At 52.1% G+C, this 12,648-nt stretch overlaps 1 protein-coding gene across 1 annotated transcript; it reads right to left on the minus strand.

Moving 5' to 3' along the window:
• Positions 1–9,480: 9,480 nt before the first annotated feature.
• On the minus strand, positions 9,481–10,479 carry LOC120653647 (putative protein phosphatase 2C 24). The gene has a single exon (XM_039931346.1). The coding sequence runs from the start codon at positions 10,477–10,479 to the stop codon at positions 9,481–9,483; it is 999 nt and encodes a 332-aa protein (XP_039787280.1).
• Positions 10,480–12,648: the final 2,169 nt, after the last annotated feature.

The raw sequence follows: 12,648 nt of genomic DNA on the forward strand, positions 1-12,648 counted from the left end.
ACCATCTGTATGCAAGCTTTAAGTGGATGCAAAGGTATAAAAAGTAGCCAAAGGATAGGCTGGGGTTTCCTATGCAAGCATATTCATATTTATCCATAATCATGTCTCTCACCCATCCCAGGTCGGTGCAGGAAACTCCCTCTCCCTGCACCTCATCTGACTCCACAGGGGGAAGTGGACTAGAGGGAGGTAGAATACTGGGGTTCACTACTCTATGAAAGTGCAGCCGGATCAAGAGTTGTACCTGACCGAGTACATGGCTATACGTATAGTTTTCACCCTACAGGGGTTGTACACATGTACCCACTCGGGCTGCAAAGACGGTCGTCGCCATCTTGAGACACAGCCCACAACCATGACTCCCTAACCATGACGGTATCATCCTGCATTCCCGGGGTAGGATACATTCGCCGCAATGAATGTTCCGGGGCTGTGGATCTCTAGCCTGGCCATGGCTTCGAGAATCTCGGAGACTGGGGTCGGAGAACCCGACCGAGCCCATGCACCCCGAATTGGGTGTGCGCGGTATACCCTCTCCTGGAGATTGGGGTTGGAACACCCGACCGGGCCCGATGCACCCCGAATTCCCATGGGCGTGCTCGGCCTACCCTCTCCTTAAACACAGCCACAGTCTGGTACCGCACAGCTAGAAATGGCTGGAACCCCCGCCCATACAAGGGTAAGTGGTGTGCACGTTTGACATAGTTCCGTCACCAGGGGCACGATCTCGAACTATATTGCCGGGGCAAGCGCGCAGTCCTCCGTAAAGATCCGCCAATAGGCACCCATAACAGGTATCGCCTCTCCTCGGGCAACCACACAGGTACACCCCTCCTCAGGATGTGCCCACCACACATCCCCAGCAAGTCGCTTGCCCCCGCTAAAAGCCCTATCTCTGGCTCCCCACAAAGTGGATCTCATGCATGCCAAGACTATCATATCATGGAATCCCATACCCAATCACTCTCATAGTAGCCAAAGCATCCAAGAATCAATCAAGGTGTAATAGGGATGCAAGGAATACGGTAAACAAGTAGGCCATGTAGGCTTATCACACACACACACACAAGTAAAGCGATAGCAATTCTAGCAAGCAATGCCTAATAGGTATTCAAGTCAAAGATGAGCGTGAACCTGGCAGCTCTTTGTAGTCTTTCGGGGTCCTCGGGGTCTTCTCGTAGTCCGGGACGTCCTCCTGGGTCTTATGGGCGTCCGGAGCGTCGATCTTCTCTTCAGCAGCAGGACCTATCTGTAATTACGAATTACTACAGGGCCAAAGTGCAAGACTGCACAAAACTACTCAAATAAGATCCAACTCATAACAAAACCTACTCTAACGTGTAGATCATGATTTTAGAAGAATTATGAAACTGGTTTCATAATTTTCGGAGCTCTGGTTGATTTATTATGAATTTTTGAAGCTTAAAACAATTTCTAGAATTAAATAAAGGTTTTCGGAACAAGAAAAACACACAGTCAGCCACGTGGCAGCCTCTGGGAGCATCACGTGTCATGCTTGACGTCAGCACGGGGTCAGGCTCTGCTGTCGTCATTATCACGTCAGTGTTGGCTCGGTCAACATTGACCAAGTCAATGGTCAACGGGTCCACGTCCAGGTCAACGGGGTCCGCGGTCAGTGGGGTCCACCAGTCAGCCTCACAGGAGCGAATGACATGTGGGCCCCGCATGTCAGGTTTAACCAGAAAAAGAAAAAGAAGGGATGGCGATCTACAGGCTCAAACTGGGATTGGGCCGGCTCGGCAGCCTACTTAGCTCAACAGGCCAGCTCGGGACGTCGGCTTCGTGGGTCGGCTCGCGAACTGTCTTCTTAGGCTTGGCTCGGTGCGCGGCTCTTGTTCCTGGGCCAGCAGGGCGACAGCGGCCCACTCCACCTTCTCCTCCTCTTTTCTTCTTTCTTCTTCTTCCACGACTGACAGCTTGGCCCCGCGAGCATGTTTCTTCTCCTCTCACTAGTTTGTGGGGTCCACTTGTCATAGGTGGAGGGATCCGGTGTGGCCAGCCTCGACCTGGTGCGGACACATGGGTGTGTGGTCGTGTTGTGCAGGGGAGCTAGGTGTGTGTGGTGTCCGTGTGTGTGCCCTGCTGGTGGCGTTGCGACGCAGCAGCGAGATCAAACAAGGACGAGGCGGCGGTGAAACGGCTCTCCGGCGGCGTGACGAGGTCCAATGGAGGCAAGGCCAAGGCAGCTCGGCGAAGATGGCAAAGCTCGACGGCGGCGGCTTGGGTTCGACGACGGAGGTCCTCCGGGCGGCGACGACGAGACTCTTGGCAGCGGCGGCACGGTCTGACGGCGGAGCAGTCCGATGGCGACAGTGCAAAACTAGGTCAGGGTGAACTCGGGAACAACGGCTTGACAGCGAGCAGGGCCAAGGGTATGGCTCGCAGCTTGGGTGGTTCACAAGCGCACGTGAGGTGTTCGGTACTGCCGAGGTCACGGCGCGACAGGGCTACAGTCGACGACAGGGGTAGGCGTCAGCGAGGGCAAGACGACTCGGCTTGGCATGGGTGGTTCAGCGGCGATGCGATCAAGACCAAGGCATAGCCTTAGGTCTGGCGGTATTCGGTAGAGAACGACAGCGAATGCAAGACATGGCCTTGCGGCTGGGTTCGGTGCGCTGGCGTGCGCATGACGGCCCGGCGTTCCAGGGTCGCAACGCGGTTAGTGCAAGGCACTACCTTTCGATAGTGCCGGGTGTGCACACGCGCGAGTGCCCGGGAAACCGAGACCGCGGCGTGGCGAGGTAAAGGCCAAGCGAAAACAAAAAGGGTCTGGTGCTTGGTGAGGCTCCCGTGCGCGTTCGCGAGCGGAACGCGGGCGTTCCCGGTCCATCGGCGGTGCGAAAAGGAGAGGTCAAGGCTAGAACGGGGCAAGGATATTAAGGTGGAGGTGGAACACGATGGCGGCATGACGAACAAGCCAGCTGCGTCCCGTCGGGTGTGCGTGAGCACAGGTTTGTGGCTGCCTGCTATGTGTTCGGCAGAATGCCAAGGGGCACCTGTTAGTGCTTGGCCGCATTTGAAGCGTCGTGTGTGCGTGCAACGGTGCCAAGGCAGCGTTCCAGGTGATGGTGGACAGCAAGGTGCGGTCGTGGGCACATGCGGGCTGTGTGGGCGTGCGCGCTGTGAGCGCTCGACGAAATGCCTGAGAGGGCTCATCTTGTCGCGAATGCGACGGCATGGCTGTGTTCGTGTCCAGAAGGTTGTGACGAGGCTTGGTTTCAACATTTGCGTGCCAAGGGGGCAGAACAGGTGCAGCCTTGGGGCGTTCCATGAGCGTGTGCGCCGGGCATGGCCATGGCGTGGCCACGGCGGCTCAGGTGCAGGTGTACAACGACGGCGGCTGCGGGTTGGAAACAGCGGCATGACGGGCTCCTGCAGAAGAAAGGGACAGGGTGGTCCTATGGGCTTGCTAGGAGAGGGTTCATCGGTGGCGCACAGCACACCGGCAGCACGAAGGGGCTAGGGAGACGGGCAGCGGCGGCCAACCTGGTGGACTTGGGGAAGAAAGGGGGCGGAGAAGGGTCGAGTCGCGGCAGTGGAGTGTTGGTGCGGTGTCGTGCAGCTCACGAGCGTCGAGGTCATCGTACAGGGCGCTGAACCGCGGCGGTGTTCTTGTCCTTGGCTCGGCGAAGGTCTGCGGCGGCGACGTGTTCCAGGCGGCTGCCCCCTTCCTCGGCTCCTCCTCACGATGTGGCAACGGCTCCTCCCTGGCGGGCTCCGGGTGCAGCGGCGTCGTCCTCTTCTAGCCTCCCACCGCGGCTCCTCCTCTTCTCCTTCTTTCCCCCTTCTTTCTTCTCTATTTCTCCTCTCCCTTGGCCTCTCTTCTGCGTGGTGGTGGCGGCGGCAAGGAAAAGGGTCTTGAGGGGTGTAGGGTTTCAAGCGGCGGCCGATTAGGGTTTTATAGGAGCTCGGCTAGGGCTTGGAGGCGCGGCCGGGCATGGACGCCAACGGCGTTGATGGGACGCGTGGCGACATCGCGGTTTCTCCTTCTCACGCTCAGAGTCGCGGGCGCGGGCGGTCAAGGGCAGGGCGCGGCGCTGGTGGTCAAGGCGAGGGGAAAAGGGAACGCGGGGCGCGGCCGTGGCTGGGGAACTTTGGCGTCCGGGCCAGGGCACGACGCGGGCGGGAGTGCGCGTGCAGAGCATTCCGTGGCCGATAAGGAGAGCAGGCGGCAGCGGGGCAGACGGGGCAGGTGCTGCCGGCGCGAGTCGCGGGCGGTTAGGCCCCTCGTCGCGACGCGCGGCCAAATGGCGTCGGCGTGAGCAGGCGGAGCGGACGGGGCGGAGCGAATGGCGTCGGCGCCCACGCGATGGGGAAGAAAAACAGGGGAGGTGAGGGGAAAGCTGACAAGTGGGGCCCACTTGTCAGTGTCTCGGGCGACGAACAGGTGAGCGGGCCAGAGCTGGGCCGTCTGCGTGAGGTGCTGGGCTAGTTGTAGGCTTCGGGTTGGGCCGGCGGTAATGGGCCGGCCGGGTTGGCTTGCTGGGCTAGGGGGTTAGCAGGCCGGTGGGTTTGGTTAGGTCTTGTTAGATGGGTTGGGTTAGATGTTAGTTGGGTGTTGTTCCAAGGCCAAGTTAGAGGTTAGCATTTGATTTCAAATTTGTAACACACACAATTCTCAAACAAGAGAAATAAATTCCAATCAAACTTCAAATAAACAAGGTAGATTTGAGAAGAGCCAAATAACTCCAATTATTTCACACTAGCGATATAGTCCTTATCTTAATTTGGTTTTAAATTCTAGGAATTTTGAGATAGAAGAGAAGACATCCTTAAATTATTCTAGCTATTAACACAATCACACAAAAAGTTTTTGAAAACTCACATTTTTGGAATTTATAACATTTCGTAAAAATTACGGGATGTTACACATTAATTACTTTATTTTGGGCTATTTATTATAAATAAAAGGGACATGATTTCTTATTATAGAGAATAAGCATAAATGGCTAAAAACTTAATTTTATTGCCCAAAATAATAATATTAGATCTCAAAACATGAATCATATTAGTCTATGACCCTAATATTCTTAGTGGGCAAAGGACTCATAACTTTATTAAAGTAGTTTCAAAAAATAATACTTAATGAAAACAAAACTTAATTTTGTATAATATTATTACATTAATGTTGAGTATAAGCATAATAATCAATTCCAAAAAGTAAGGAAATTTCATCACATTATAAATGTATTTATTATTCTTGTCATAATTTACTAAGGCATGATAAAAGATCTTTAAACATAAAATAACAATCATAATCATAATACTTAAAAGTGAAACACTATTTATGATCTAAAAACAGCATTATTTTAGCCCATCAATTCATTTGGCCCGTCACTATGTAGCCCAATACTTTATTTCATAATTTTTCATGAAAAACATCAAAGAAATTAAGCCCAAAGTCTCTTTTCCGACCTGGGCTGATTCCAGCCTGGCCCAATTGACCGCACCGCCTTTCCCACCTGGGCTCTAGGCCTAGAAACTAGGGCCTGAGCCGGGGAAGTGGCGCTCCCACGCCGGCCTGCTAGTCCCGTGGAGCGGTCGGCCACCGCGAGCCGTCGGATTTTGATCCGACGGTTGGTGTTGCTCCTGGCCGAATCAAAACCCGGCGCTCAGCTGCCTCCCCTGAAACCCTACCATCATTTTCTTCTTCCCTCTTCTCTCTCCTCTTCCGATGGCGGCGGCGGGCGATGAGAGGGCGATGGCGGCACAAGGCGCCGGCCGCAGCAGAAGGAGGCCATGGCGCCGGCGAGGGCCGCTCGCCAGAGCTGCATGCCGCCTTTGCAGGCGCGCAGCCCCGTCGAGCGCCACTTGACGGTGCCTTATGGCGCGACGCGCGCGCATCGAAGCCCACGGCGGCGGCGGCGGCGGCGAGGGGCTCCGAATCCGGCCGCTGGACGGTCTTCCGGCGCCGGCTGGTCCCCCGGAGGAGGCCGGCGGCGAGCTGTTGCGGCGGAGACAGCGGCGCCGCTACGGAGCCAAGCCCTTGAGCGTGCGCGCTGCTAAGGTGGTGGCCGCGACGGTGCCCAACGGCTCATCCACGGCCCCTAAGGTGAGTCTCCGCCCCCTCATCCTTTAGTTCTAGGGTTACGGTTCTTAGGATTGGGGATTTTGGGTGGCACTGTACCTAGGGTTTCGGAATTTTGGGGAAATTGACTTAGGGTTTGCTTAATTGATCCGATTCCCTACTTTTTCATGCATAAACCGAAGAACCCTAGGTCTTTAATGCACTTGTGTGGCCGATTTTCATGATTAAGCCATGAACTCATGTAATTTTGGACTGAACAGGGGCTAATCAAAGCTTAAATATGATAAGAACTTGAACATAACTATGAACACCATGAACTTAAGCGTGAAATTGATGATGTTCACATGAAAAAACATAATGATTTGCTTTCACAGCACATATAGTAAGGGAAGAACATGAACTTGAGTACAGAACATGATGATGAACATGAACAAGCTCTTATTGACATGAAATTGAACACATAGAGGATTCAATCTTGATGCTAGATGGCTCTGGTGCCATTATTAGGTGTGCAGGATCAACTAGCTCAAGATTAGAACCACACATAGATATAGAATTAGGCTCATACCTTCTGCTCATCCATCACCTTTGTTCTTCCTCTGTGCTTTTCTGCTCATGTTTAGGGTACAGAGAAAAGGGTGGAGTGCCCTTCCTGTGGTTTCTGTGTTGTGCTGGAATTGGGCAGCTAGGATTTTGGGGAGAGGTTCATTAGTTCTCTTAGGTTAGCCCCTTTAGAGGCATCTCCTCCCTCATATTTATAAGCACAACACCAAGGGGTTTCCTAGAGCCTTCCAATCAAAGGCAAAAGTCTAATTTGGACCGGCTTACTGACAGCTTATCACTTAGCTGTCATTATCTTAATGCCCGACATGATCAACCGAACAGTTCAATCGGTATACGATTCGATTTTGAGGCCCTCCAGCTAGCTTTCTCAGTGCTTGTGCCGCCTTTAGTTCGCTGCACAGCTTCGTATATGGTGGACGATTTATGCCTGTTTTTTCTTCCAAACAGACTTATAAAACAGATGGTACTCCGATCCATAGCGTGCCTATGTTTTTGTTTTACGGCATTCACTGACCAGATACGGGCTCCCTTTCTAGCAAGCTCGGTAGAGTACCAATTTCAGGAACATCTACCTGTACGAGCTAGCGTAAACATACGGGAATCCAATCCCGCAGTCGCGAGTTGCGACGCTTCCTGGCACGCGACGCGATTCCAGAGCCGCGAGACGCAGGACGGAGCTATCTGTTTTTGTCATTTTATTTTCTGTTTTTTTCCTTTTTTATATTCCATAATAGCAAGTGTTATCACTTATTTTCTTTTCCAGGTTTTTCCTTTTACCTTCTAATATATTTAAAGTTTTCCTGATGATTTTTATATGGAAATTATACTAAAAAAATTGTACTTAGAAGTTGTTGTCGGTCGAAACCCACCGGCGAGCAGCGACAGGCAACACGAAGAGCCGGGAGGTCGCCGGGGCGCTGGCAGGCACTGCTCCCTCGTCGACGGCCCGCAATTCCGTCACGCGCCCGGAGATTCCGTGGAAAGCCGGGCGTGCCACCTGACCTATACCCGATCAGGAGGGTGCGAACGTGCTCCAAACAGTTTCCTGCGTACAAAGACACGTGTAAACGTAAGTCCGAGCCATGGTCGGCTCCCCGGGACGACTCTTGCATCGGTTTTAAAGAGCCGATCGAGTCCTGATGTCAGATTGGATCTGTATCTATCCGGATATTGATCAATAAAGCGAATGACTGTAAAGCTGCTTCAATTAAATCTAACTAATCTAATCCACGATGGTAACAGCTTCACTGCTAGATCGGAACATCCTACACGTGACTGGGCCTAATGAACGTAACAGACAACTAAACCATAACCCAAAACAGAGGCCTAAGAACTAGCAAGAGCTGATTCCCAGAACAATCTCTATCAAGGCTAAGATAAAGCATCTACTACACCACCGGATCATCCAATCCGTTTGAAAGGCCTAACCTAGCAGATATTACGCCAACTCTTGAGATAAGAGCAAACCATAACAGATTAGATCTACTAGACATAAAAAAGCAGAGTGTTGCCTCTGTGCAACTAATTCTATGCGACAAGAACTAGCATAAGATTGAAACGTAACAGCACAGAGACAACATGATATTCGTAGATGATAAGCAACGAAGCACAATAGATCTACTAAAAGCCATGGTACGAACATCAAGATAACTAGTACTACTCGCCATAAAAAACGCTTCAGTACGAGTAATACCAAGGTAAAAGTAAGAACAATACTGCCCTGATCGCAAGAAGCGATCAGGGCAGCATGACGCTTACTTGGATGAAACCCTAGGGTTAGGGGTGGCGATGCGCCGAGAGTTATTGTTTGCGAGACGTGATGACGCTCTCCCTTCATGAATAACATAGGGTACATATTTATAGTCTGGAGACTTGGGAAACAATCCACACTAATCTTGTCCCGATCGGACTCTATCTCTAATCTTAAACTAAATCTAAAGATACATGACCCATGTGGCCCAGATGCTCACGCAGGAGCCGATTTACAAGTCTTCTTCAATCTTCTGCTTTAAGCTCATCTTGCTTTCGGCCCATAAATTAATCCAGTTAATTTATGGCGATAACAGAAGTTGTATCATAAATTTATGAATTTGTACGTTAAAGGTTGTGTGAGAAACCTTGCTGACAATATCTTCATACAATTTGTGCTATATAATATTATCCTCTATAAGTTATTTTCAAAAAAAAATTATATTAAATTTTTATGTATCATAAAAGTTGTAAACTATCCTTCAAATTTTTAGAAAAAATTATACATAAAAATTATTTATATTATAAAAAATTATGATGATAATTTATTCTCCAAAGAAGATGCTCAAAAAGTTATACTAAAAAATTATATTTACAAACTACTATAAATTTTTAAAAGTAGGAAATGGTGGGACAAAAAAAAATTCCAGAAAAGGAAAGCCCGCTGTTGTCTGAGAATTGCACGCCACGAGTGTTCCTAGCGCGCGGAGTAGCAGCCCCGCGTAACATACATCATAATTAATTAGTTGATCCAGAAAGTACTATTTGATACACACCGGCCTTGTTTGGTTGTGTAGCGCTAGTAAATAGTAACAACATTGACCACTAAATACGGTGTCAAAAAAAGTCAGTTTACAAAACCAACTTCAGAACCCCGCGCTAGTGACCCTGAAGAATCTAATGAGGCCATTGATCGCGCGATTAGATGATGGTACTGTAGCATCATTGTAGCAAATCGTCGATTAATTACCGTCATTAGATTCATCGCGAAAAGTTACACCCATCCCTAAAAAGATTTTGCAAATATACTTCATTTGGTGTTTCAAGCATGCGAGATTCTTTTTTCGAGATGCGTGCGCGCTAAAATTCTAGCGGAGCCAAACAAGGCCACTCCCATCCTACTGCTCACAGTTGTGAGGGTTTGATCTCGATATCATCAGAGGTAGGGTGTGTGATACAATGTGTGCGACAACAACAGTGATGTCGTCCGGCTTGCCGCAGGCGGGAAAAGCCTGCCCTGTCTCTCTCCGGCCCAGGACGCTGAACGGCGTGTCTCTGTTGGTGCACCTAGCCGCCTCGAAGGCGAAGCCCGCCAAGACTTCAGCGAAGTTCTTGGGCGAGAACCCGAGCGCCGTGCCCATCCGCACGATCCGCTCGAGCTCGTCGTCCGTCACGTTGTCGAACAACCCGTCGGTGCCCACCACCACGATGTCACCCTCCTTCGCAGGGACCTCGCCGACCGCCGCCGCGGCGGCGACTCTGATGCCGTCCGGTTTGGAGTTGAGCTGGTAAGGGCAGTTGAAGTGGTGCTGCTGCGACTGCGAGCGGCGCAGGATCCTGCCGTCGCGGAACACCACGAAGCCGCTGTCGCCGACGTAGGCCCACTTGAGGGTCCTGCCGGCGAGGGAGACGATGACCGCCGTGGACGCCGCTGCCGTGCCCGCCGCGGCCGTCGCCTGGTGCGCCCGGTCCAACAGCGTACGGGGGCAGACGTGCGTGCCGGGCGCGGCGGTCACCACCTCCATGTAGGCGTTGTTCATGAGCCCGCGCGCGAACGCGGAGGCGTCGACGCGGCCGCGGTAGCCGCCGACGCCATCCGCCACGCCGACGACGCCGGCCTCGGCGTGCCCGAAATGCGCGTCCTCGTCGTGATCCCTTATGTAAGACGACTCGAACACCATCCTCAGGCCTCCCGGCGCCACCGGCTCGTCGCAGTCCATGGGTTCGCTGGTGCCGCCGTCGTCGCGCGGCGGGAGCAGGACGGCGGCGAAGTTCGCGACCTCGTCGTGCTGGCCGGGCGCCGGCGGGGGGCGCTGGCAGAGGCCGAACGCGACGCGGAGGGCGTCGGGGATCCGCCTGTCGGTCTCGATCAGGGTCCGCGCCATGTGCTTCTCCATCTTTGATTTGGGCTTTGTGTTTCTCTGCTCTCTGGCTAGGGCTCGCCTCTAATGATGATCCAACGTGTGCAGGGGGCTCGGTGCATGTGGCTACAACGCGAATCAAGATTGGGGGTCATCGTCGCCTAGTTTTATAGGGCACCGGACCGATTCCCACTCGTGTTCCTACTTCCCATTTTTCTATTACGATTCGGATTCTTTTGCGAGGATAATACGATTCGGGTTCAATTCCGTTCGTTGAAAGAACAGCCGAGCCGGTTTTGGGTTAGGACAGTTTGGGTTTTGAACTGTGTGGATATTTCGTTCAATCCAATTGGGTCCACAGTCCCATAATTTCTTAATCTCTTCACAAGACGATCAAGTCCTACTTGTAGGGCAAAGGGATTGTTATTTTACAGTACTATTAGTAGCGGTACACACGTATATTACTAAAAATTTAGTAAAGAATAATTTTAGATTTATAGAGCGTCTTTAAAAACTCTAAATAGGCAGAAGTTTTATTAAACACACAAAGCACAGATTTTCAATTTCAGCGTTGTGAAAAAAAATAAAATGGAAAGAATATAATGATATCTAATCAGCTCGGACATATATGCTAAATCTCTACTTCTAAAAAGAAGATAGCATCCCCGTTGCTCCCGTGGCTCAGCTGGGTAGAGCCACGGACGAACCAGTTCCTCTTGTTGATCGGGGCCGACAAATGGACCCTACTACCGCGCGCCTCTTTTAGTTCACTCCCCTCCTTCCGAGATATTTAATCTTATACCATTATAACGGGTGATGTCTCCTAAGATAGCATGTTTAGAAATGGCGATACAAAATTAGTATCATAAAAAAAGTCCATACAAATTTAGTACAACTGATGGCGTGGCAAGCCAACTCCACACTCTACGCTGGCCTTGTTTGGTTTTTTGAAATGCTAGAAATAGTAATATTTTGACCGTTAATTACAGTGTCAAACAAAGTTAATTTACAAAATCAACACCAGAACTTCTGCGCTATGAACCCTGAAGAATCTAATGAGGCATTTGACCGCGTAATTAGAGGATGGTTACTGTAGCATCACTGTAGCCGACCATCGATTAATTACCGTCATTGGATTCGTCGCAAAAAATTACACTCATCCCTGAAAAAGTTTTGCAGATAGACTTCATTTAATACTCCATGCATGCGAGATTCTCTTCTAACTCTAGTCAACGCAGGAGAACCAAACAAGGCCGCTGAATCCGGATCAGCGCTATCATGGTAAATGACCATGATGCCCCGCTTCTTTCTTCTCGCTCTCCTTGACGCTGTCCCCGATCGACCTCCTCGTCGCTCTTCATCGCCACCATCATCTACGCCGGCGGCAGTCGTTCGACCACCCTACGGACACGGTGGTCATGTCGCAGAACTGCACCTCGTGGATGAACCTCACCTCCAGCCGCTACGTCTCCTTCACGTCCCCGACCTGGCGATGAAGCAGCTGGAGGGGATCGAGCCGCAAGAGCCGCGAGCCCGAGGAGAGGCCGGTCTTGATCCCGATCCACGTCGACGGCCCTGACACGACGACGCCGAAGTGGGAGCGGAAGCAGCGCGCCGAGCCGGCGGTGAGGGCGACCGGGAAGCGGGACGCGCCGGCGGCGGCCGTGAGGGTGCAGGCGCTGCGCGGGAGCGGCAGAGCAAGGGCCGCCGCCGCGGAGGTGCTGATGAAGATGCTGCTGCGGTTCGACGCGGTGCGCCGTGCGCAGCGTGAGGGAGTACCGGAGGAGGGTCACCAGGCGGGTGCTCGCGCTGCAGGACGCCGTCGACGCCCTCGAGCCCAAGATGGCGCCGTCGACACCCGGACGCGAAGAGGCTGATGGAGATGGTGGCGACGCTGTGCGAGCGGAGCGCGCAGCAGTGCGCGGTGATCGGGGCGCTGGTGGAGCGTGTGGACGCGTTGGAGCGTGCTGTGCGGTGGGTGGAGGACGCCAAGCGCCGCCGGCAGCGGGCCAAGAAGCTTCGGAAGGAGAGGGCCAAGAAGGAGGGCAACAGCGGCAAGTGCTACTGCGATGGAGGATTATGACTGATAAGCACGCCATTGACAAGGGCCCTATTCGGTTCGCTATAAGTGGCTGGGCTTAAGCCGGCTGAGGCCATTGGCGCTAAGTCACAGGCAGGACGATTCTGGCTTTGTTTGGTTACTCC

Source organism: Panicum virgatum, chromosome 1N (genome assembly GCF_016808335.1).
Source record: "Panicum virgatum strain AP13 chromosome 1N, P.virgatum_v5, whole genome shotgun sequence".
NCBI lineage: Eukaryota > Viridiplantae > Streptophyta > Magnoliopsida > Poales > Poaceae > Panicum > Panicum virgatum.

Coding starts and splice junctions, on each gene's coding strand:
- LOC120653647 (XM_039931346.1), bottom strand. CDS start 10,479: ATGGAGAAGCACATGGCGCGGACCCTGATCGAGACCGACAGGCGGATC.